This window comes from Eucyclogobius newberryi, unplaced genomic scaffold (assembly GCF_026437365.1).
Source record: "Eucyclogobius newberryi isolate DKJ021-1_F unplaced genomic scaffold, fEucNew1.0.hap1 SCAF_5, whole genome shotgun sequence".
NCBI classification, from domain to species: Eukaryota; Metazoa; Chordata; class Actinopteri; order Gobiiformes; family Gobiidae; genus Eucyclogobius; species Eucyclogobius newberryi.
The window spans coordinates 2,113,305-2,139,208 of NW_027316167.1; the positions used below are offsets into that span (position 1 = coordinate 2,113,305).

At 47.9% G+C, this 25,904-nt stretch overlaps 1 protein-coding gene across 1 annotated transcript in view; it reads right to left on the bottom strand.

Moving 5' to 3' along the window:
• Positions 1-6,983: 6,983 nt before the first annotated feature.
• slc6a5 (solute carrier family 6 member 5) overlaps positions 6,984-25,904 on the bottom strand; it is a 50,805-nt gene continuing 31,884 nt past the window's right edge. Inside the window, exons 12-15 of the mRNA XM_072465606.1 lie at positions 12,902-13,001; positions 11,465-11,565; positions 10,636-10,803; positions 6,984-7,242 (exon numbers count right to left, since the gene is read on the bottom strand). Coding sequence (XP_072321707.1) covers positions 7,087-7,242; positions 10,636-10,803; positions 11,465-11,565; positions 12,902-13,001 — 525 coding nt within the window. The 3' untranslated portion in view covers positions 6,984-7,086. The remainder of the gene's footprint in view (positions 7,243-10,635; positions 10,804-11,464; positions 11,566-12,901; positions 13,002-25,904) is intronic.

Genomic DNA, 25,904 nt, shown 5'->3' on the forward strand with positions numbered 1-25,904 from the left:
TTTTCAAACTAAACTAGGACTAAACCAGGACTAAACCAGGACTAAACCAGGACTAAACCAGGTCTAAACCAGGACTAAACCAGGACTAAACCAGGACTAAACCAGGTCTAAACCAGGTCTAAACCAGGACTAAACCAGGTCTAAACTAGGACTAAACCAGGACTAATATAATAAAAGAGCTTTTTCTACCTCCAGTCCGCATTTGATGCAAGTTTGAACAAAGTAAAGGAACTAAGGAGGAACTAAGGAGGAACTAAGGAGGAACTAAGGAGGAACTAGGTGAGTCTAAGTACTTTTGGTGACACAAACAAAGAGTTTTCTCTCATTTCAGACACAAACACAGTTTCACGTTTAAAGAGTTCAAACAGAAGAGACGAGGTTCAGTTCTCACCACGAGAACAGCCGACACGTGCTGAAGCTAGAACCGCTCACAGGGACCGCACGGTTCCTCTGACGGAACAGGGACCGGACGGTTCACAGGGACCGGACGGTTCACAGGGACCGGACGGTTCCTCTGACGGAACAGGGACCGGACGGTTCACAGGGACCGGACGGTTCACAGGGACCGGACGGTTCACAGGGACCGGACGGTTCCTCTGACGGAACAGGGACCGGACGGTTCACAGGGACCGGACGGTTCACAGGGACCGGACGTCATGGGGACAGAGGAGGATCCTGAGGTCCAGAGGGTGAGCGGGAGTGCATGCACCTGACGCTCAGCTGCACCTGACGCTCAGCTGCACCTGACGCTCAGCTGCACCTGACGCTCAGCTGCACCTGACGCTCAGCTGCACCTGACGCTCAGCTGCACCTGACGCTCAGCTGCACCTGACGCTCAGCTGCACCTGACGCTCATGGCTTAAAGGGACTCGGCGGCGACGGAGAAACCGAGAACGAGAAACATTTCAGACAAACGAAGCTCAAGCGTTGGAGTAAGTTCATTATTGCTTTCATAGAACGAAGAACAAGTTCTGCACGACGAGCAACGAAAGAGCTGCACGAGCAACGAAAGCAGCGCGACTCTCCAGGAACAAGAGTCATAAAGTTAGACTTTCACTTTAATGTATTGCACATGGAAAACAATGACACTTACACTCACTTTCACTTTGTGGGAAATAAAAGGTACATTTATATTTAGCAACAAATACATTTTATTTAAATGCAACGAAATGATTGACTTTAGCCACTCTCCTGAGCTCTGATTGGTCCTGCCCAAAGGGGAGGAGTTATGAGGAGTTAGTCTGGCGTCCTCCACCTCAGAGCTGGGCCTCATCAACATACGCTTTTATTTGTGCTGAGGTTTTACGAGGCGGTTGTGAACTGAGGGGGATATTTCTGTTTCCTGCTTCAAGCGTTCAGGCGTTCTTCAGACGTTCTTCAGACGTTCTTCAGACGTTCTTCAGGCGTTCTTCAGGCGTTCTTCAAGCGTTCAGGCGTTCTTCAAGCGTTCAGGCGTTCTTCAGACGTTCTTCAGACGTTCTTCAGACGTTCTTCAGGCGTTCTTCAGACGTTCTTCAGGCGTTCTTCAAGCGTTCAGGCGTTCTTCAAGCGTTCAGGCGTTCTTTAGACGTTCTTCAGGCGTTCTTCAGGCGTTCTTCAGGCGTTCTTCAGACGTTCTTCAGGCGTTCTTCAGGCGTTCTTCAGGCGTTCTTCAGGCGTTCTTCAGACGTTCTTCAGGCGTTCTTCAGGCGTTCTTCAGGCGTTCTTCAGGCGTTCTTCAGGCGTTCTTCAGACATTCTTTAGACGTTCTTCAGGCGTTCTTCAGACGTTCTTCAGGCGTTCTTCAGACGTTCTTCAGGCGTTCTTCAGGCGTTCTTCAGGCGTTCTTCAGGCGTTCTTCAGACATTCTTTAGACGTTCTTCAGGCGTTCTTCAGACGTTCTTCAGGCGTTCTTCAGGCGTTCTTCAGACATTCTTTAGACGTTCTTCAGGCGTTCTTCAGACGTTCTTCAGGCGTTCTTCAGACGTTCTTCAGGCGTTCTTCAGGCGTTCTTCAGGCGTTCTTCAGGCGTTCTTCAGGCGTTCTTCAGGCGTTCTTCAGGCGTTCTTCAGGCGTTCTTCAGGCGTTCTTCAGACATTCTTCAGACGTTCTTCAGGCATTCTTCAGTAGGATGAACCCCAGTTAAACCCCGCCCTTCATGGTTCTGTTTTCTTTTGTCCTGTTTCTTGTCTCTTTTAGCGTTGTTGAGAGCATTCTGGACGTGCTATGCTTCCTTCTTTCCCTCAGAGTTTTGGACACTTTCTGGACTCTGATGTGAAGTCCTAAACCTGCAATCGGCGGTTCCTTTGTTGCCATGACACCAGCTCCACACATGTCCAAAAAGACACTATGAAACAAATACAATCCCCTTCACACAGAGTCACGTGATTGCACATGATTCAAAGGCTCTTTATTGTTCTTTGGCGCCTCCCAGAGGCCACAGAGAGGTGAAGCAGGAGAAGGTTTGAAAGAGAGAGAAACATCCCTCAGTTCACAACAGCCTCATAAAACCCCAGCACAACTCAACGCAGTGAAACAATGAGGCACAGCTCTGAGGCGGAGGAGAACAGACCTCATAAGCCCCTCCCCTTTGGGCAGGACCAATAAGAGCTCAGTAACAGTTCCAGATGAAAGCTTTGGAAAAGACCTCTGCTGGATGAATGAGGTAATACACAGACTTAAACGATGACGTCATAAGTGGGGCTTAAGGAGGCGGAAAATGTCGCCCGAGAATATTTTCAACATGTTCAAGTAAACGTCAGGAAGGACGAGAAACAGACGAGACGATCACACGTACAGATGATTATAGATTATAGATTCAATATCATTTAATATGTTTGTTTTCTTCATCACATGATAATAATATAAAAGAATGTGCTCTGCTCTTTGTGCTACACAGACTCAATATTGCGACTATTACATTATTATTATTATTATTATTGTGCATTCATAAAATAGCTTATTTAACATCTACATAGAATATCTGCTCTTTAAACAAAATAAATGAACTCTGTGGTGGTTTTCTGTGGGTGAGACGGGGGTGACGGGGTGAGGCGGGACGGGGTGACGGGGTGAGGCGGGACGGGGTGACGGGGTGAGGCGGGACGGGGTGACGGGGTGAGGCGGGACGGGGTGACGGGGTGACGGGGTGAGGCGGGACGGGGTGAGGCGGGACGGGGTGACGGGGTGACGGGGTGAGGCGGGACGGGGTGAGGCGAGACGGGGTGAGGCGGGACGGGGTGACGGGGTGACGGGGTGAGGCGGGACAGGGTGACGGGGTGAGGCGGGACGGGGTGACGGGGTGAGGCGGGACGGGGTGAGGCGAGACGGGGTGAGGCGGGACGGGGTGACGGGGTGACGGGGTGAGGCGGGACGGGGTGAGGCGGGACGGGGTGAGCGGGGCGGGGTGACGGGGTGACGGGGTGAGGCGGGACAGGGTGACGGGGTAAGGCGGGACGGGGTGATGGGGTGAGGCGGGACGGGGTGACTGGGTGAGGCGGGACGGGGTGACGGGGTGAGGCAGGACGGGGTGTGGCGGGACGGGGTGAGGCGGGACGAGGTGACGGGGTGAGGCGGGACAAGGTGAGGCGGGACAGGGTGAGGCGGGACGGGGTGAGGCGGGACGGGGTGACGGGGTGAGGCGGGACAGGGTGACGGGGTGAGGCGGGACGGGGTGAAGCGGGACGGGGTGACGGGGTGAGGCGGGACGGGGTGACGGGGTGAGGCGGGACGGGGTGTGGCGGGACGGGGTGAGGCGGGACGGGGTGACGGGGTGAGGCGGGACAGGGTGAGGCGGGACGGGGTGACGGGGTGAGGCGGGACGGGTGAGGCGTCACTGGCAGGACGGGGTGAGGCGGGGGTGAGGCGTCTTGAGTGGGACAGGGTGAGGCGTCATGGGCGGGATAGGATGAGGCGTCTTGGGTGGGACAGGGTGAGGCGTCATTGGCGGGACAGGGTGAGGCGTCATTGGCGGGACAGGGTGAGGCGTCATTGGCGGGACAGGGTGAGGCGTCATTGGCGGGACAGGGTGAGGCGTCATTGGCGGGACAGGGTGAGGCGTCATGGGCGGGACAGGGTGAGGCGTCATGGGCGGGACAGGGTGAGGCGTCATGGGTGAGGCGCGAGGTGGAGCGTGGTTTTAGGCCCTGAAGGGGAGCGCGGCGGAGTTGGGGTCAAAGGTGATGTTTGACCCGTTTGTGGGCCGCGCTCTTCATGGCTCGTCTGGAGGATTCCTATGTCTGAAACGTTAGCTCCTGCTTTAAAAACAGCGAGGAGCGTTTGTTCCTGAGACTTTGTCTTTAAACACGAGACACAAACGACACGAGAAGAACCCACGCATTTTAGAAAAGCACAGGACTGAACCAGGAACCAGGAACCAGGTCTAAATGTGGTCCAAACCTAGCGGCACATGTTTGTGGTTTGACTCATGCGCCACAGCTCCAGGGCTCAGGACTGACACCTGGTGGCAGAAGTGCATTTTGCATCTCAACGCTTGTTTTTTGTTGCTTTTTTAACGTGTAAAACTACGACAAAGCTGCAGGGACAAAAGAGACGTTTAGTCAAATATGAACCGTTTTAACCTATTCAACTAAGCGCGCTTATTGTAGAAGAGAAGCAGTAACTATAATATCTGGAGTAATAGTAGAAGTACTTGTACCAGTAGTATTTGTAGTAACAACATTAATAGTTGAAGTGTAATACTTGTTGAAAGCAGCAGCAGTAATAGTTGAAGTAAACATTACACTCATTTACATCGTCAGACCTCGTGAAGCTAGTGACAGTGTTCAGTCTGAACGCGCTTCACGTTCAGTCTGAACGCGCTTCGCGTTCAGTCTGAACGCGCTTCACGTTCAGTCTGAACGCGCTTCACGTTCAGTCTGAACGCGCTTCACGTTCAGTCTGAACGCGCTTCACGTTCAGTCTGAACGCGCTTCACGTTCAGACTGAACACAGCTCGACACTTTACATCTCAAACAGAGGATTCTTTTGTTTATTTGGATTTTGTCCCATTTTGTTTGTAATTCTCACATTTCTGTCCGTTTCCTTCGCCACTTCAATATTTTAGGTCTAAACGTTCATCGAGCTGTTTTATCATTGTTTTTTCTTCTTTTACAATAAAATATATCGTTTGTTTCTGAAGTTTTCTAAAATGCGTGAAGGCCCCGCCCACACACTGCAAAAATGTCCATCTCCGTGAGGTAAAACCACTCGTTATATTATTGTTTTGAAACTGAACTGGCAGATCATGATTTCCTGGATTGTCAAAATAAATATCTTGGAATCAACAATTGAAGTATAAATCTAAACATTCTTTTCTGAATTCAAGTCATTTTATCACGTTGAGAGGTTTATTTCCGCAGTGTTAAATCTAAAGCCCTAAAACGGTGACGACGACACGACAAGCACAGATCCAGACTAAACTAAGACTAAACTTAAGCTACAGTTAGCTCTACCACAGCTAGCCACGAGCGCTAACACTTTCACTGCACGACACAACATGGAGGCGTTAGCATTTTAGCACTTCAGCACTTTAGCAGGTCTTTCCTGCTCTGGCTACATAGACTTCTGATAATACTGTATATATTCTCTTTAGAGATAATGTCTGGACACGTTCACGTCACACTTTAGAGTTATTTTCTCTGTAAAAATTGTAAAAAGCACTATTTGTCCGACTAACGTGGGGTAAATGACACAGATTATATGCGTCGCTAGTGACTTGAGACGACACGATACAAAAGACAAAAACAGAGATATTACAGATTTGATCACTCAAATGTTCTTTTAGATGAAGCAGAAGCTGCAGAAGCTCGAGGCGACGCCCAAAACCTGATGTTTCTGTTCAACGTTTCTGCAAATGAACCAAACACGCCAAACGTGAAGCAAACAGACTTTTAACGGCTCATTTAACCTGAGACTCCACCCACACTTTTGTATCAAACGTTTGTTCTTGTTGTTTAATCTTTGGTGCACAAAGAAGATCATGTTTATTAAAATACTAATTACAAGTGTCACAAGGACTAAAACACGAACATGACACAATTATCAGAGTTTAGTCGACTAAAAAAAACTAAACACATTTTTTGGGTCAAAACACAAAGACTAAAACATAAATAAATTCTCGTCAAAATCAAGACAAATTTACATAATTTAGTAATATCAAATGGCTTTATCACTGTAAGTTTGTGTTTATTTTGTTCGTGGCGCTGCCGTTACAGCTGTTTGTTTGTTTGTTTGTTTGTTTGTTTGTTTGTTTGTTTATTGCCAAACCGTCACAAACGTGAGTGACATCACGGTTTGTACCTTTTTTAAAGTGTTTTACAGAAACGTCCAACAGAAACTTCTTATTCATAATTTTCAGACAAAAGTTGGGCCTAAATCTGCCTCGTGTTTATTTTCACTTCTAATGTTCAGTCTAAAATATATGGAAGAGGCTAGACCCAAAATGGCGGCACACGCACACAGTGACACACATACCTTACACGGCTCCCATGGGAGCCGCTCTGCCCCGGGAGACGCTCTGCCCCGGGAGCCGCTCTCCCCCGGGAGACGCTCTCCCCCGGGAGACGCTCTCCCCCGGGAGCCGCTCTCCCCCGGGAGCCGCTCTCGGGAGCCGCTCTCGGGAGCTTCTCCACAGCTCGGAGCAGTTCACAGTCGTGTCGACTTTGTTTTAACTTTTTTTTGGTTGTTTTTACAACACTTTTTTTCTCTTAAAATGTGCCCAGAAAAGGGTTCCAAAAAAACTTCTTGGAGTCAATACAAGCTCCAAACCGAGTCCTTCGAGAAACCAGGATTTATGGAGGAAAATGAGCAGGGATTGTCACGGTTTTCTCAGACATTTTGGACGTTGAGCGCTGGAAAAGATAAATGAACTAACGGCTTTAAGAAGTACACATCAACGTTCAAACCTCAGAATATGTTCAAATCAAGGCAAAACACGAGACAAGACCAAATGTAGTGATTCCTCCTGCGTTTGAGGCTCCTGGAGAAAAGAGTGGACTTCCAGACAAACGGGAGAACAACGGTGGAGGGCGTCAGACGTCCTCGGCTTCCCCAGGATCAGCTCTCGACGGCTGGGTACGAGCGCAGGACCACGGGGAACGAGCGGTGCTACTGGTACGCGCCGAGCTGGAAGTCTTTGGGCGGCAGTTTGAGGCCGAGCGAGTTTGTTCCGAGCGGATCCATCATGTTCTTGTAACGTTCTCCACGATGTTTCAAGAGGAACGGGCCCCAGTCGGGCTGAGGAGAGCAGACTAGCTTCAGGCGCTGCAGGAGAAGAAAGAGGAAGAGGAAGAACATAAAGAAGAGGAAAGACAGGGAGAAGAAAGGAGAATGTTGGATTTATATATTTTATCTTACTAATGCATCATGTATTTTGCTTAACATGTATTTTGCTTAAAATGTCTACAGAATGTAGAATGCCTCAGAGGAGGAAGTGATTCTATTTCTGTGTGAGTTATTTGCAGACTCAGCAGATTCTCACCGAAGGAGCAAACAGGTGTCCTCGGAAAAACACCCAGACTGCTGTGAAAGAACAGGAATAACTGCAAACTATGTGCAACAACATTTTAAAGTGCTAAATGTATCAAAAGTGTCAGGTCAGCTGCCCTGTACGTGATCTGTACGTGACCCTTTCCTTTTAGGGCCAGCTTGACTGTTTGTAACTAGGAGAGTCCTTCAATAAAAGGGGATTGAACGCAGGAGACCGGCAGAGCGCTCGGAGCAGGGTGGGCTACAGTACACCATACTGGAGCTGTTCTCTCTATATGAGAACAGATATGGATGGTAAAATGTTAGTATCTTTTGTCTTCCTTCTCAAAGATTTAGTTCTATCATTTGGTCCTTCGAGCTGGATTCCAAGACGCCTGAAAGACCTCCGACAAGATTTCGGTGACCCAGGTTGGTCTGTGAAAAGAGACTTGGTCAAGGTTGAGTAGTTTAGTTTAGTTTTTAGGAGTTTAGTATCTTTTGTCTTCCTTCTCCAAGATTTAGTTCTATCAGAGATGAAGGCGCGAGAAGACAAGAAGAAACAAAAAGCTCTAAAGCAGCTGGACGGTTCATGAGGATGGATGCAATGTGGTCAGGAGAATGTCCGATCTGTACTGGACCAGGAGTGGGCCAGGGGTGGTCCAGGGGTGGGCCAGGGATGGGCCAGCGTATCTGAGCAGGTCGAGGGCCTGCCCAGGTCAAATTTGACCCTGTTGACGGCCTTTTTGGCCCACATTGGAAACACCAGAGCCATAAACACATATGTGATCGACCACGGGAAAAAACGCCACAATTGGCCCGGACCAAACAGAGATAAAGCCAAAATAAGATTTTTTTTTTCAAATGTGTGATTTTTGTTGTTTTGCAGAATGTGCTAGTTGAAGTTATGAATGAGCCCCTGTGTGCTTCAGATAACACTATTGGTTGTCTTAAACGTATACATTAAGCTGTTAAAAATGTGTAGTTTTCGGGTCTTTTTCCAGCGCTCCTGGGGGGGCGTCACCTTTTTCTAGCCAGCGCATTGTTGATCTTTTTCCACCAATCAGCTGCGAACCACATGGCTACAGCTGCGTGCTCTCCTTGTACTCCTCTCATGGACTCCTCTCAGAGACATTATTCATGTCTCCAGACTTTCTTCAGAGCTTACATTCCCTGGACTGCATTGCAACGGAACTGAGGTACTTTTACTCTAAAGTATTGCTTTAACGCAGTGTTTTAAGGTGGTTTCGTGATGTCACTTTAGCCTCGTGCCTCGGCACCGGTGCAGACACGGTCTCTCCACAACCGCATGTAGCAGACACGGAGCAATGCTAAGCTAACATGCTGCGTGCACTCTACATTATAAATACGGGCTTGAATTTAATGTGACCACTTTCTGAATAATTAACATCACGTAGTCTCTTGAAACTAGCTTTTTTGGGATGGTATAATGTCTGTATCTTCGTGTTTTTTACTGTTTTTACTCTTTTGTTTCCCTTTTCAGAATTGGCGCTCAGAGCTGGATTTGATCAAAAACTATGCAGAAGTCCATTGCATTACAGCTTCGACTTTGCACAGCAGGTACTATTTATTACACATCATTTACTTAACTTCACTTTATTAAATGTACAATAAAGTGCAAATGCAGAATAGCAATTATAGATTGCTATAAATATTATTAGTATTATTTTGTCTTACGCTGTTTTTATTTCATTTTATCTTTATTTTCCCCCTCCATTCCTTATTGAGAAATGAGAGGTTCTGTCTATAGGAGATTTTGTTTATAAGAGTTCTTCTATTAAGAGTGTTTTTTTAAACTTCCCATAAGTTATCTGTCCTTTTCCTCTGTATCAACCTGCGTTGCAACAATGAAATTTCTCCATGTGTGGACAATAAAGGAATATCTTATCTTATCAAATGTCACATGTCTTACTCTAATTCCTTCGCTCTCTCCCTCTGCAGCACGGAGAGGCGCGCTGACCCCGCGAGCAGAGGCGCGCTGACCCCGCGCGCAGAGACGCACTAACCCCGCGCGCGTCGCTCTGTGCTGACAGAGGCGCCTGGTCAGCGCGCCTCTGCGCGCGGGGTCAGCACAGAGCTACAGAATTTCAGCTACTACGCAATTCAGCTGTTCTGCCTCCGGTTGACAATCTCCATGTCCTGGTCCCACCTGGACTGAACATTGACAGGCAGACCTATCTGCATGAAAAAATCAGGCCTTTCTGTGCTGACGAGGCAAAAGACATCACATGCCCAGCGCCGAGAGTCACAGCACAGAAGAGGATGTGGCTGTGATCTCTGATGTAATTGGACTCTGATGGTGTACATATCATATCTATTATCTCATTAATTAATACATTTTTATGATGTACATATCACCACTTCCTATTGCACTACATAACTTTATACCTTTATATTTCATTATGTACATATCATGCCGTTTAGTGCTCAGTGTTCAATGTTTTGCTGTTTGTGTTGCACTGAATCACCTGTGAATTCTGTTTATCCACAAATGGCAATAAATCCTATTCTGATTCTGATTCTGAATCTGATTCTTGGATTATAAAAGGCCCTGAATAGCATCAAAGTATTTCCATTTCAACATAGTAACTTCTAATTCTGATTCAAGTCCAGTTCACATCAACAACACTCCTCTTGAGTCTTGAGTGACAGCTGTAGGGGGAGGGGCTGTCAGTGTGACAGGGGGGAGGGCTTATCAATGAGATGCAAATGAGCCCCGCCCCCTGTGACTCTGGGCTCACTCCGGTGAGAAACTATAGAGGCCGTTTTCTCAGTGAAAGGTTTTGAGAGTTGTTTACATTCAAATGACCACAACTTACTCAAATATTATCAGATCTACATGAGTGAGACATCATTGGAAAGCTTTGAATTCACACTTTCAGAATCTGTGAATAACTCAAAATGTCTCCGAGTAGACATGTAACTGGTTTATCCACGGTCAGTCACATATTTAAAAGGACAAATAATGATCTTAAACCTGCTCTTTAGTTTGGCATCTCGTGTTTTGAAACTTAGAGCTAACTGAGCTTGAGCATCATCTAGTGGCTGCAGAGGGAATTACACACAGTTTAACATAAATGTGTTTTTGATGCTCGGAGGGAGAAGACCTTCTAACCAAGACCTGACGGCTCCTTCACACCATAAATCAGGACGTGCTGCTGGAGTCGTTACCTCTCTGAAGGACCCCGGGGCCAGGTACATCTTGATGCCGAACATGATGGGGATCCAGATGACGGAGCAGGTGACCATGAGCCAGCCCATGACCATGGACCAGGCCGGGTACGTGTAGTCCTCGTACATCATCCCCTTCCACTGGTACAGGCTCAGGAACAGGATGCCCTACCACAGGGACAGAACCAGGCCAGAGCCATTTCAGAACCATGTCAGAACCATGTCAGAACCATGTCAGAACCATGTCAGAACCAGGCCAAGATGGCAAAAAGCAGAGAAACACAAAAGAATGAATAAACCTCAAACTCTGGAGCAGAGTTGGAGAGGGATTATCAGAATATAAGAGCTTTAAATATTTGATGGGCCTCGAGGCTTTGGCCTGAAAGTGGTTTAGAAAAGGCCACAGTGAAACTGAGCCAGAGACGAGGTCCAAAGCATCCACGAGGGAGACGGTATTTACAGAACGGACCAAATGTGGTCGACTAAATCTGCATCTGCTGCTCAGGCCAGAGAGGGAGGGAGGAGGGGGAGGAGAGAGAGAGGAGGGGGAGGAGAGAGGGAGGAGAGAGGGAGGAGAGAGGGAGGAGGGGGAGGAGAGAGGGAGGAGAGAGGGAGGAGGGGGAGGAGAGAGGGAGGAGGGGGAGGGGAGAGAAAAGGGCGGAGCCACATCAGAAACAGATAATCCAAAGTGTTTGTGTTGAAGATGAACATCAGCATCGCCTCGTCTGCTCACGCTCAGTGTCAATAACACAAGTGTCAAAAAACAACTGAACAATGTGTTCAACACTGAGACTGTTTTGGACATAAAGTGAGTGTTTGTGTTTCTTACGGTGAGGATGGTCGGAGTGACGAACGCCCAGCACAGTCTCCAGAAGCGGTTTGGCTGAAATCCCACCATCATCTCGATGTCCTCACAGAACCTCTGCAGACCTGAACACACTTGAACACTTTAGAGTCCAACCAACACACACCTGAGCACACCCGAACACACCCGAACACAGACCTGAGCACACCCGAACACACCCGAACACAGACCTGAACACACCTGAGCACACCTGAACACTTTAGAGTCCAACCAACACACACCTGAGCACACCCGAACACAGACCTGAACACACCCGAACACACCCAAGCACACCTGAACACACCTGAACACTTTAGAGTCCAACCAACACACACCCGAACACACCCGAACACAGACCTGAGCACACCCGAACACACCCGAACACAGACCTGAACACACCCGAACACACCCAAGCACACCTGAACACACCCGAACACACCTGAACACACCCGAACACACCTGAACACACCCGAACACACTCGAACACACCTGAACACACACCCGAACACTTTAGAGTCAAACTAACACACACCAATCCACTGTAGCGACCTATATAACATCCGAGTGTTGCCATGGTGACATAGGGGTTTCACCATGGACACATCCCCCTCTTTTGGGGAGATGTCTCTGCAGACGGAGCAGATGTTTCACGCTTTTTCCTAAAACGGCTGCTTTTGGATTAAAATAAACAAAAGCTAAAAGGCTAAAAAGTCGATGCAGTTTTAGTGAACAGTCGTCTGATGCAGACTTTGTCCACAATTATAATGTTAATGTTGTTCATGTTCATTTAACTGTTTTATGACTCGTCTTGTTAACATTTTTTACCTAAACATGTGGCCTGATGTTCATGTGACTGCACTGGAGATATTCCAGATCCAGACCTCATTCTCTGGTCACATGACAAAGGGACAAAGTCAATCCAGAGAGAGACACGCCTTCACAATAAAACTCTCTCCCAAAAGGAATTCTGGGCCCTGATTTTTGCTTTATTTTTTTTATTACTTTTTTTTTATTTTAAAATTTTTGGGCCTCGGGACTCCATGGATGGACACAACCAGGAGCTCTCTGGAGCCCCCTCCTGGCAGCACCGAAAAAGGCCTCACAAAGAAACAAAATGCACCGACGATCAAAAATTGGACAGACATTATGCCGGACATTATACTGGACATTATGCTGGACATTATGCTGGACATTATGCTGGACATTATGCTGGACATTATGCTGGACATTATGCCGGACATTATACTGGACATTATGCTGGACATTATACTGGACATTGTACTGGAATAACTCTTAATAACTAAATATAAACATGTCAATCACACGTGTTTCTTAACATGAAACAACAGCGCCTCCCAGTGGCCAAACATGATATTACACATTCGACCCAAAAACAACATTTAGAATATTCTAGGTTCTCACCGTAAAGATACGAGATGCCGACCAGCTCACAGATGGCGATGATCACCAGAGAGTACGAGGCGGCGAAAGTGTCCACGAGCTGTAGCATGTACATCCCATTCTGAAGAACAGAGAACACGTATGTACAGGAGAACACGTATGTACAGGAGAACACGTATGCACAGGAGAACACGAATGTACAGGAGAACACGTATGTACAGGAGAACACGTATGTACAGGAGAACACGAATGTACAGGAGAACACGTATGTACAGGAGAACACGTATGTACAGGAGAACACGTATGTACAGGAGAACACGAATGTAAAGGAGAACACGTATGCACAGGAGAACACGAATGTACAGGAGAACACGTATGTACAGGAGAACACGTATGCACAGGAGAACACGTATGTACAGGAGAACACGAATGTACAGGAGAACACGTATGTACAGGAGAACACGTATGTACAGGAGAACACGAATGTACAGGAGAACACGAATGTACAGGAGAACACGTATGTACAGGAGAACACGAATGTACAGGAGAACACGTATGTACAGGAGAACACGTATGTACAGGAGAACACGAATGTACAGGAGAACACGAATGTACAGGAGAACACGTATGTACAGGAGAACACGTATGTACAGGAGAACACGTATGTACAGGAGAACACGAATGTACAGGAGAACACGTATGTACAGGAGAACACGAATGTACAGGAGAACACGTATGTACAGGAGAACACGAATGTACAGGAGAACACGTATGTACAGGAGAACACGAATGTAAAGGAGAACACGTATGTACAGGAGAACACGTATGTACAGGAGAACACGTATGTAAAGGAGAACACGAATGTACAGGAGAACACGTATGTACAGGAGAACACGTATGTACAGGAGAACACGAATGTACAGGAGAACACGAATGTACAGGAGAACACGTATGTACAGGAGAACACGAATGTACAGGAGAACACGTATGTACAGGAGAACACGTATGTACAGGAGAACACGTATGTAAAGGAGAACACGTATGTACAGGAGAACACGAATGTACAGGAGAACACGTATGTACAGGAGAACACGTATGTACAGGAGAACACGTATGTAAAGGAGAACACGTATGTACAGGAGAACACGTATGTACAGGAGAACACGTATGTACAGGAGAACACGTATGTAAAGGAGAACACGTATGTACAGGAGAACACGTATGTACAGGAGAACACGTATGTACAGGAGAACACGTATGTACAGGAGAACACGAATGTACAGGAGAACACGTATGTACAGGAGAACACGTATGTACAGGAGAACACGAATGTACAGGAGAACGTGAAAAGACGAGCTGAGAAAAGGGTGTAATAATAAATATAGCCGCAAGCGGCAATGATTGGCCCCGCCACGCCGCGAGAGGAGGGGGGGCTAACACGCCCCAATGTGTCTTTTATTACACCTCCTGCTGTCGCATCTTCTTCCCTTTGCTTTACATATAAATGGAAACGTGTGCGGCTCCATCGCACAAAGTCCGTGACTCTTAGAATGAAAACTTTGATAACTTTTGATGTCCCACTCCTCAACACCATTTTCACCAAATTTCAGCTTTTTCTAGCCAAGGTCCTGGGAGGAGTTCGTTAAAGTACAACGTACGACGCTCAGCAAATTTTGATCGAATATAGCCGACATTTGTTTGGGCAGACGGCGTTGCCGAAGTAATATAACAATCAAAAATGTATTACAACTAAACAGTATAAAAAGGTTCAGTTGTTTTATCTGGACTCAATTTTAGAAAAAACAAGACGTTTCATCCAAGAGTCATTGTCAATTTGCGAATTTAGACCTGGAACTCAGATATTTATTCTATTCTGTGGTAAGCCCCGCCCACCGGAAACAGAAACTTACACCTCTTTGTTTCCTCTCAGTCCTTTAATGGGCTGTTAGTCTCCTATTGTCCCTTGCTCACTCTCTCTCTCTTCCTTGAGGACGTGATGACATCAGAATGCCCTGGACGTCGACCTCTCCAGGAATTCAAAATTCCATTACAAACCACAGGAAGATTGAATCTTAACCCTTGTGTTTAAAAAAGGTCTTTAATTGTCTCTTTAACTCTTTCTCTTCATCTTTTGTCCTGCTCAGAATCTTCTCCTCTTTGTCTTTGATCCAGTGTTTTGTGTCTTTAAGCTTTAAGCTGCACGACGCTCTGTGGTCCTGAACTCTAGTGTCTGACGTGTGAGAGCCTCTGGTGCAGTGGCTCTTTAGTCTCACTATGTGGCTCTTTAGTCTCACTATGTGGCTCTCTTTAGTCTCACTATGTGGCTCTCTTTAGTCTCACTATGTGGCTCTTTAGTCTCACTATGTGGCTCTCTTTAGTCTCACTATGTGGCTCTTTAGTCTCACTATGTGGCTCTTTAGTCTCACTATGTGGCTCTCTTTAGTCTCACTATGTGGCTCTCTTTAGTCTCACTATGTGGCTCTTTAGTCTCACTATGTGGCTCTTTAGTCTCACTATGTGGCTCTCTTTAGTCTCACTATGTGGCTCTTTAGTCTCACTATGTGGCTCTTTAGTCTCACTATGTGGCTCTTTAGTCTCACTATGTGGCTCTCTTTAGTCTCACTATGTGGCTCTTTAGTCTCACTATGTGGCTCTCTTTAGTCTCACTATGTGGCTCTTTAGTCTCACTATGTGGCTCTTTAGTCTCACTATGTGGCTCTTTAGTCTCACTTTGTGGCTCTTTAGTCTCACTATGTGGCTCTCTTTAGTCTCACTATGTGGCTCTCTTTAGTCTCACTATGTGGCTCTTTAGTCTCACTATGTGGCTCTTTAGTCTCACTATGTGGCTCTTTAGTCTCACTATGTGGCTCTTTAGTCTCACTATGTGGCTCTCTTTAGTCTCACTATGTGGCTCTCTTTAGTCTCACTATGTGGCTCTTTAGTCTCACTATGTGGCTCTTTAATCTCACTATGTGGCTCTTTAGTCTCACTATGTGGCTCTTTAGTCTCACTATGTGGCTCTCTTTAGTCTCACTATGTGGCTCTTTAGTCTCACTATGTGGCTCTCTTTAGTCTCACTATGTGGCTCTCTTTAGTCTCACTATGTGGCTCTTTAGTCTCACTATGTGGCTCTTTAGTCTCACTATGTGGCTCTCTTTAGTCTCACTATGTGGCTCTTTAGTCTCACTATGTGGCTCTTTAGTCTCACTATGTGGCTCTTTAGTCTCACTATGTGGCTCTTTAGTCTCACTTTGTGGCTCTTTAGTCTCACTATGTGGCTCTCTTTAGTCTCACTATGTGGCTCTCTTTAGTCTCACTATGTGGCTCTTTAGTCTCACTATGTGGCTCTTTAGTCTCACTATGTGGCTCTTTAGTCTCACTATGTGGCTCTTTAGTCTCACTATGTGGCTCTTTAGTCTCACTATGTGGCTCTTTAGTCTCACTATGTGGCTCTTTAGTCTCACTATGTGGCTCTTTAGTCTCACTATGTGGCTCTCTTTAGTCTCACTATGTGGCTCTCTTTAGTCTCACTATGTGGCTCTTTAGTCTCACTATGTGGCTCTTTAGTCTCACTATGTGGCTCTCTTTAGTCTCACTATGTGGCTCTCTTTAGTCTCACTATGTGGCTCTCTTTAGTCTCACTATGTGGCTCTTTAGTCTCACTATGTGGCTCTTTAGTCTCACTATGTGGCTTTTTAGTCTTACTTTGTGGCTCTTTAGTCTCACTATGTGGCTCTCTTTAGTCTCACTATGTGGCTCTCTTTAGTCTCACTATGTGGCTCTTTAGTCTCACTATGTGGCTCTTTAGTCTCACTTTGTGGCTCTTTAGTCTCACTATGTGGCTCTCTTTAGTCTCACTATGTGGCTCTCTTTAGTCTCACTATGTGGCTCTTTAGTCTCACTATGTGGCTCTTTAGTCTCACTATGTGGCTCTTTAGTCTCACTATGTGGCTCTCTTTAGTCTCACTATGTGGCTCTTTAGTCTCACTATGTGGCTCTTTAGTCTCACTATGTGGCTCTCTTTAGTCTCACTATGTGGCTCTCTTTAGTCTCACTATGTGGCTCTTTAGTCTCACTATGTGGCTCTTTAGTCTCACTATGTGGCTCTTTAGTCTCACTATGTGGCTCTTTAGTCTCACTATGTGGCTCTTTAGTCTCACTATGTGGCTCTTTAGTCTCACTATGTGGCTCTCTTTAGTCTCACTATGTGGCTCTTTAGTCTCACTATGTGGCTCTTTAGTCTCACTATGTGGCTCTTTAGTCTCACTATGTGGCTCTTTAGTCTCACTATGTGGCTCTTTAGTCTCACTATGTGGCTCTCTTTAGTCTCACTATGTGGCTCTCTTTAGTCTCACTATGTGGCTCTTTAGTCTCACTATGTGGCTCTTTAGTCTCACTATGTGGCTCTTTAGTCTCACTATGTGGCTCTTTAGTCTCACTATGTGGCTCTTTAGTCTCACTATGTGGCTCTTTAGTCTCACTATGTGGCTCTTTAGTCTCACTATGTGGCTCTTTAGTCTCACTATGTGGCTCTTTAGTCTCACTATGTGGCTCTTTAGTCTCACTATGTGGCTCTCTTTAGTCTCACTATGTGGCTCTTTAGTCTCACTATGTGGCTCTCTTTAGTCTCACTATGTGGCTCTTTAGTCTCACTATGTGGCTCTCTTTAGTCTCACTATGTGGCTCTTTAGTCTCACTATGTGGCTCTCTTTAGTCTCACTATGTGGCTCTCTTTAGTCTCACTATGTGGCTCTTTAGTCTCACTATGTGGCTCTTTAGTCTCACTATGTGGCTCTCTTTAGTCTCACTATGTGGCTCTTTAGTCTCACTATGTGGCTCTTTAGTCTCACTATGTGGCTCTTTAGTCTCACTTTGTGGCTCTTTAGTCTCACTATGTGGCTCTCTTTAGTCTCACTATGTGGCTCTCTTTAGTCTCACTATGTGGCTCTTTAGTCTCACTATGTGGCTCTTTAGTCTCACTATGTGGCTCTTTAGTCTCACTATGTGGCTCTTTAGTCTCACTATGTGGCTCTTTAGTCTCACTATGTGGCTCTTTAGTCTCACTATGTGGCTCTCTTTAGTCTCACTATGTGGCTCTCTTTAGTCTCACTATGTGGCTCTTTAGTCTCACTATGTGGCTCTTTAGTCTCACTATGTGGCTCTTTAGTCTCACTATGTGGCTCTCTTTAGTCTCACTATGTGGCTCTTTAGTCTCACTATGTGGCTCTTTAGTCTCACTATGTGGCTCTCTTTAGTCTCACTATGTGGCTCTCTTTAGTCTCACTATGTGGCTCTTTAGTCTCACTATGTGGCTCTTTAGTCTCACTATGTGGCTCTTTAGTCTTACTTTGTGGCTCTTTAGTCTCACTATGTGGCTCTCTTTAGTCTCACTATGTGGCTCTCTTTAGTCTCACTATGTGGCTCTTTAGTCTCACTATGTGGCTCTTTAGTCTCACTTTGTGGCTCTTTAGTCTCACTATGTGGCTCTCTTTAGTCTCACTATGTGGCTCTCTTTAGTCTCACTATGTGGCTCTTTAGTCTCACTATGTGGCTCTTTAGTCTCACTATGTGGCTCTTTAGTCTCACTATGTGGCTCTTTAGTCTCACTATGTGGCTCTCTTTAGTCTCACTATGTGGCTCTCTTTAGTCTCACTATGTGGCTCTTTAGTCTCACTATGTGGCTCTTTAGTCTCACTATGTGGCTCTTTAGTCTCACTTTGTGGCTCTTTAGTCTCACTATGTGGCTCTCTTTAGTCTCACTATGTGGCTCTCTTTAGTCTCACTATGTGGCTCTTTAGTCTCACTATGTGGCTCTCTTTAGTCTCACTATGTGGCTCTTTAGTCTCACTATGTGGCTCTTTAGTCTCACTATGTGGCTCTCTTTAGTCTCACTATGTGGCTCTTTAGTCTCACTATGTGGCTCTTTAGTCTCACTATGTGGCTCTTTAGTCTCACTATGTGGCTCTTTAGTCTCACTATGTGGCTCTTTAGTCTCACTATGTGGCTCTCTTTAGTCTCACTATGTGGCTCTTTAGTCTCACTATGTGGCTCTTTAGTCTCACTATGTGGCTCTTTAGTCTCACTATGTGGCTCTTTAGTCTCACTATGTGGCTCTTTAGTCTCACTATGTGGCTCTTTAGTCTCACTATGTGGCTCTCTTTAGTCTCACTATGTGGCTCTCTTTAGTCTCACTATGTGGCTCTTTAGTCTCACTATGTGGCTCTTTAGTCTCACTATGTGGCTCTTTAGTCTCACTATGTGGCTCTTTAGTCTCACTATGTGGCTCTTTAGTCTCACTATGTGGCTCTTTAGTCTCACTATGTGGCTCTTTAGTCTCACTATGTGGCTCTTTAGTCTCACTATGTGGCTCTCTTTAGTCTCACTATGTGGCTCTTTAGTCTCACTATGTGGCTCTCTTTAGTCTCACTATGTGGCTCTTTAGTCTCACTATGTGGCTCTCTTTAGTCTCACTATGTGGCTCTTTAGTCTCACTATGTGGCTCTCTTTAGTCTCACTATGTGGCTCTCTTTAGTCTCACTATGTGGCTCTTTAGTCTCACTATGTGGCTCTTTAGTCTCACTATGTGGCTCTCTTTAGTCTCACTATGTGGCTCTTTAGTCTCACTATGTGGCTCTTTAGTCTCACTATGTGGCTCTTTAGTCTCACTTTGTGGCTCTTTAGTCTCACTATGTGGCTCTCTTTAGTCTCACTATGTGGCTCTCTTTAGTCTCACTATGTGGCTCTTTAGTCTCACTATGTGGCTCTTTAGTCTCACTATGTGGCTCTTTAGTCTCACTATGTGGCTCTTTAGTCTCACTATGTGGCTCTTTAGTCTCACTATGTGGCTCTTTAGTCTCACTATGTGGCTCTCTTTAGTCTCACTATGTGGCTCTCTTTAGTCTCACTATGTGGCTCTCTTTAGTCTCACTATGTGGCTCTCTTTAGTCTCACTATGTGGCTCTTTAGTCTCATTATGTGGCTCTTTAGTCTCACTATGTGGCTCTTTAGTCTCACTATGTGGCTCTTTAGTCTCACTATGTGGCTCTCTTTAGTCTCACTATGTGGCTCTTTAGTCTCACTATGTGGCTCTCTTTAGTCTCACTATGTGGCTCTTTAGTCTCACTATGTGGCTCTCTTTAGTCTCACTATGTGGCTCTCTTTAGTCTCACTATGTGGCTCTTGGACAGAATAAACTACATTGCTCTGCTTTTGTGTTGCATCTCGTCTTTAGGATGAACCAGTTTTTGTTTAAAATAAACAGGGATTTCATGTTGTCTAAAAATTCTCTGCATTTTTCATTCTCAGTCCCGAGACATAAGGGACAGAAACACCCTTATGTCTCTGTTTCCCTTTCGTCCCTTTTGTCCTGCTTTTTGGTTCTTTTCACTCTGTTAAGAGCCCAAGCGGGGAAACCACAGGCTGAGAGAGCCCTCTGAGCTGGTGGACACCTCTTGTCCTCTGAGCTGGTGGACACCTCTTGTCCTCTGAGCTGGTGGACTCCTCTTGTCCTCTGAGCTGGTGGACACCTCTTGTCCTCTGAGCTGGTGGACACCTCTTGTCCTCTGAGCTGGTGGACACCTCTTGTCCTCTGAGCTGGTGGACACCTCTTGTCCTCTGAGCTGGTGGACACCTCTTGTCCTCTGAGCTGGTGGACACCTCTTGTCCTCTGAGCTGGTGGACACCTCTTGTCCTCTGAGCTGGTGGACTCCTCTTGTCCTCTGAGCTGGTGGACACCTCTTGTCCTCTGAGCTGGTGGACTCCTCTTGTCCTCTGAGCTGGTGGACACCTCTTGTCCTCTGAGCTGGTGGACACCTCTTGTCCTCTGAGCTGGTGGACACAGCTTGTCCTCTGAGCTGGTGGACTCCTCTTGTCCTCTGAGCTGGTGGACTCCTCTTGTCCTCTGAGCTGGTGGACACCTCTTGTCCTCTGAGCTGGTGGACACCTCTTGTCCTCTGAGCTGGTGGACACCTCTTGTCCTCTGAGCTGGTGGACACAGCTTGTCCTCTGAGCTGGTGGACACCTCTTGTCCTCTGAGCTGGTGGACTCCTCTTGTCCTCTGAGCTGGTGGACACGTCTTGTCCTCTGAGCTGGTGGACACCTCTTGTCCTCTGAGCTGGTGGACACCTCTTGTCCTCTGAGCTGGTGGACTCCTCTTGTCCTCTGAGCCGGTGGACTCCTCTTGTCCTCTGAGCTGGTGGACTCCTCTTGTCCTCTGAGCTGGTGGACTCCTCTTGTCCTCTGAGCTGGTGGACACCTCTTGTCCTCTGAGCTGGTGGACACAGCTTGTCCTCTGAGCTGGTGGACTCCTCTTGTCCTCTGAGCTGGTGGACACCTCTTGTCCTCTGAGCTGGTGGACACCTCTTGTCCTCTGAGCTGGTGGACACCTCTTGTCCTCTGAGCTGGTGGACACAGCTTGTCCTCTGAGCTGGTGGACACAGCTTGTCCTCTGAGCTGGTGGACACAGCTTGTCCTCTGAGCTGGTGGACACCTCTTGTCCTCTGAGCTGGTGGACACCTCTTGTCCTCTGAGCTGGTGGACACCTCTTGTCCTCTGAGCTGGTGGACACAGCTTGTGCTGTAGTGGGTTGTTGGAACCAAAGAGCAGATACTGGTCCGTGTGTGTAGGTTTCCTATATACTTCTATTTGGAGTTTCCCGTCCTCTCCTCTGATCGTGGAACAATCAAGAAAGGCCAAGTGATTCTCCTTAGCGTCTTCTCTTGTAAACCTGATATGTGGGTCCACAGCATTGATGTGATCAGAGAAGGTTTCCAGCTCTTGTTTCTTAATTGTTACAAAAGTATCATCGACATAGCGGAGCCACAGCTTAGGGGCGGAGCCTGAGAAGGAGGCCAGTGCCTTCTTCTCAAAGTGCTCCATGTACAGGATGGTCACTATGGAGACGGTCTGTAGACAGTGGTGTTCAGACAGATGTCCAACAGTTTGCAGATGTGTTCAGGTGTCAGTTTGGTCCTGTCCTGTAGGTGGTGTCCTCCTGTAGTCTGGTCCTCACCGCTGCTACTGCCTCAAAGGTCAGAGGTCAGAGGTCAGATGCAGGTGAACAGGGACACGACATCATATGAAACCATGAGGTCATCTGGCTCCAGTTGGAGATCTTTCACTTTGTCCACAAAGTGATGTGTGTTTTCCACATGATGTTCTGAATTCCTCACCGATGGAGCCAAGACACGATGGTCTGTGCCGCACACGATGGTCTGTGCCGCACACGATGGTCTGTGTTGCGCACGATGGTCTGTGCCGCACACGATGGTCTGTGCTGCACACGATGGTCTGTGCTGCACACGATGGTCTGTGTTGCACACGATGGTCTGTGCTGCACACGATGGTCTGTGCCGCACACGATGGTCTGTGCCGCACACGATGGTCTGTGCCGCACACGATGGTCTGTGCCGCACACGATGGTCTGTGCCGCACACGATGGTCTGTGCCGCACACGATGGTCTGTGCCGCACACGATGGTCTGTGTTGCACACGATGGTCTGTGCTGCACACGATGGTCTGTGCTGCACACGATGGTCTGTGCTGCGCACGATGGTCTGTGCTGCGCACGATGGTCTGTGTTGCGCACGATGGTCTGTGTTGCGCACGATGGTCTGTGCCGCGCACGATGGTCTGTGCCGCACACGATGGTCTGTGCCGCACACGATGGTCTGTGCCGCACACGATGGTCTGTGCCGCACACGATGGTCTGTGCCGCACACGATGGTCTGTGCCGCACACGATGGTCTGTGCCACACACGATGGTCTTTGCCGCACACGATGGTCTGTGTTGCACACGATGGTCTGTGCCGCACACGATGGTCTGTGTTGCACACGATGGTCTGTGTTGCGCACGATGGTCTGTGCTGCGCACGATGGTCTGTGCCGCACACGATGGTCTGTGTTGCACACGATGGTCTGTGCTGCACACGATGGTCTGTGTTGAACACGATGGTCTGTGCCGCGCACGATGGTCTGTGCCGCACACGATGGTCTGTGCCGCACACGATGGTCTGCGCTGCACACGATGGTCTGTGCCGCGCACGATGGTCTGTGTTGCACACGATGGTCTGTGCTGCACACGATGGTCTGTGCCGCACACGATGGTCTGCGCTGCACACGATGGTCTGTGCCGCGCACGATGGTCTGTGCTGCACACGATGGTCTGTGTTGCACACGATGGTCTGTGTTGCACACGATGGTCTGTGTTGCGCACGATGGTCTGTGCCGCACACGATGGTCTGTGCTGCACACGATGGTCTGTGCTGCACACGATGGTCTGTGTTGCACACGATGGTCTGTGCTGCACACGATGGTCTGTGCCGCACACGATGGTCTGTGCCGCACACGATGGTCTGTGCCGCACACGATGGTCTGTGCCGCACACGATGGTCTGTGCCGCACACGATGGTCTGTGCCGCACACGATGGTCTGTGTTGCACACGATGGTCTGTGTTGCACACGATGGTCTGTGCTGCACACGATGGTCTGTGCTGCACACGATGGTCTGTGCTGCGCACGATGGTCTGTGCTGCGCACGATGGTCTGTGTTGCGCACGATGGTCTGTGTTGCGCACGATGGTCTGTGCCGCGCACGATGGTCTGTGCCGCACACGATGGTCTGTGCCGCACACGATGGTCTGTGCCGCACACGATGGTCTGTGCCGCACACGATGGTCTGTGCCGCACACGATGGTCTGTGCCGCACACGATGGTCTGTGCCACACACGATGGTCTTTGCCGCACACGATGGTCTGTGTTGCACACGATGGTCTGTGCCGCACACGATGGTCTGTGTTGCACACGATGGTCTGTGTTGCGCACGATGGTCTGTGCTGCGCACGATGGTCTGTGCCGCACACGATGGTCTGTGTTGCACACGATGGTCTGTGCTGCACACGATGGTCTGTGTTGAACACGATGGTCTGTGCCGCGCACGATGGTCTGTGCCGCACACGATGGTCTGTGCCGCACACGATGGTCTGCGCTGCACACGATGGTCTGTGCCGCGCACGATGGTCTGTGTTGCACACGATGGTCTGTGCTGCACACGATGGTCTGTGCTGCGCACGATGGTCTGTGTTGCACACGATGGTCTGTGCCGCGCACGATGGTCTGTGTTGCACACGATGGTCTGTGTTGCACACGATGGTCTGTGTTGCACACGATGGTCTGTGCTGCACACGATGGTCTGTGCTGCACACGATGGTCTGTGCTGCACACGATGGTCTGTGCTGCACACGATGGTCTGTGCTGCACACGATGGTCTGTGCCGCGCACGATGGTCTGTGCCGCGCACGATGGTCTGTGTTGCACACGATGGTCTGTGCTGCACACGATGGTCTGTGCTGCGCACGATGGTCTGTGCTGCGCACGATGGTCTGTGTTGCGCACGATGGTCTGTGTTGCACACGATGGTCTGTGTTGCACACGATGGTCTGTGTTGCACACGATGGTCTGTGCTGCACACGATGGTCTGTGCTGCACACGATGGTCTGTGCTGCACACGATGGTCTGTGCTGCGCACGATGGTCTGTGCTGCGCACGATGGTCTGTGCTGCACACGATGGTCTGTGTTGCACACGATGGTCTGTGCTGCACACGATGGTCTACAGACAGGACACCAGAGGCCGGTCCATCACTTTCTTCTTGGAGCCACTGGTCAGATCTCTTTTCAAGCGTTCGTATGTGGGCGTGTCCTCCAGGAGGGCGTGTCCTCCAGGAGGGCGTGTCCTCCAGGAGGGCGTGGACTTTGCCTTCATAATCAGCTGCGTTGAGAATCACAGTGCAGCGCCCCCTGTCTGCTGGAGGACGTTTATGCTGTGATCCTTTTCTAGTGCTGAAAGTGCTTTTCTCTTTTCAGATGTGATGTTTGAAGGAGGTGGTTTGGCACTCTTCAGAGCAGATGTGACTCGTAACCTCAGGTCTGCACTCTTCAGAGCAGATGTGACTCGTAACCTCAGGTCTGCACTCTTCAGAGCAGATGTGACTCGTAACCTCAGGTCTGCACTCTTCAGAGCAGATGTGACTCGTAACCTCAGGTCTGCACTCTTCAGAGCAGATGTGACTCGTAACCTCAGGTCTGCACTCTTCAGAGCAGATGTGACTCGTAACCTCAGGTCCGCACTCTTCAGAGCAGATGTGACTCGTAACCTCAGGTCTGCAGCCTCCGATTCTGTCATCTTGTTGCTCCTAACGGACGTTTCTGTGGCTGTGACGTAATCTTCTGTAGGGATGTGTTTAGAGGTGATTGAAACATTTAGACCTTTAGAGAGCACGTCTTTAGATAATAATAGATAGATAATTATAATAAAAATATAGCCGCAAGCGGCAATGATCGGCCCTCGCCACGCCGCCGCCACGCCACAAGAGGAGGGGGCGTGGCTAACGCGCCCCAATTGTCCTTTTATTACGCCTACTGCTGAATCTGTGACGCTGTCACATCTTCTCTCCTTTGTTTTACATCAAAAAGACATTTTATTTTGAATTCTTGGCAAAATGTGCGGCTCTGCCGCACAGACACCGTGACTCTTTGAATAAAAATGTGAATAACTTTTGATGGTCCTGAAGATGAGTCTCACCACATTTCAGGTTAATAGGACTAACGCCCTGAGGGGGAGGAGTTTGTTAAAAGTATAAAGTGTAAACATGTTCTGGCGATTTCCCCATTGGAATAACATGGGAGGTTTTGGTCATCGCTACGGCAACGACATAACAATTATGACATGGGTCTAATTTACTTTTTTGATGGGGCCAAAATTGGGTTTTGTGTCAAATTTCATAAAATTTCGCAAAACTAAACATTTAACCTCCATATAAAATCTGTAGGGGGCGCTGTGGCTCCAAATTAATTTATTTCACTTCAAGTAGGTTTAGGGCAAAGAGTTTGACGCAATTCGGACTTTATCTGTGCAAACGGCAGAAATGTCAAATTTGGGAGATTTCTGAAATTCTAGCTCAGAGACCGTGACAGGGTCAATGTCATTTGAATAACTTTTCATGTCCCACTCCTCAGCACCATTTTCAC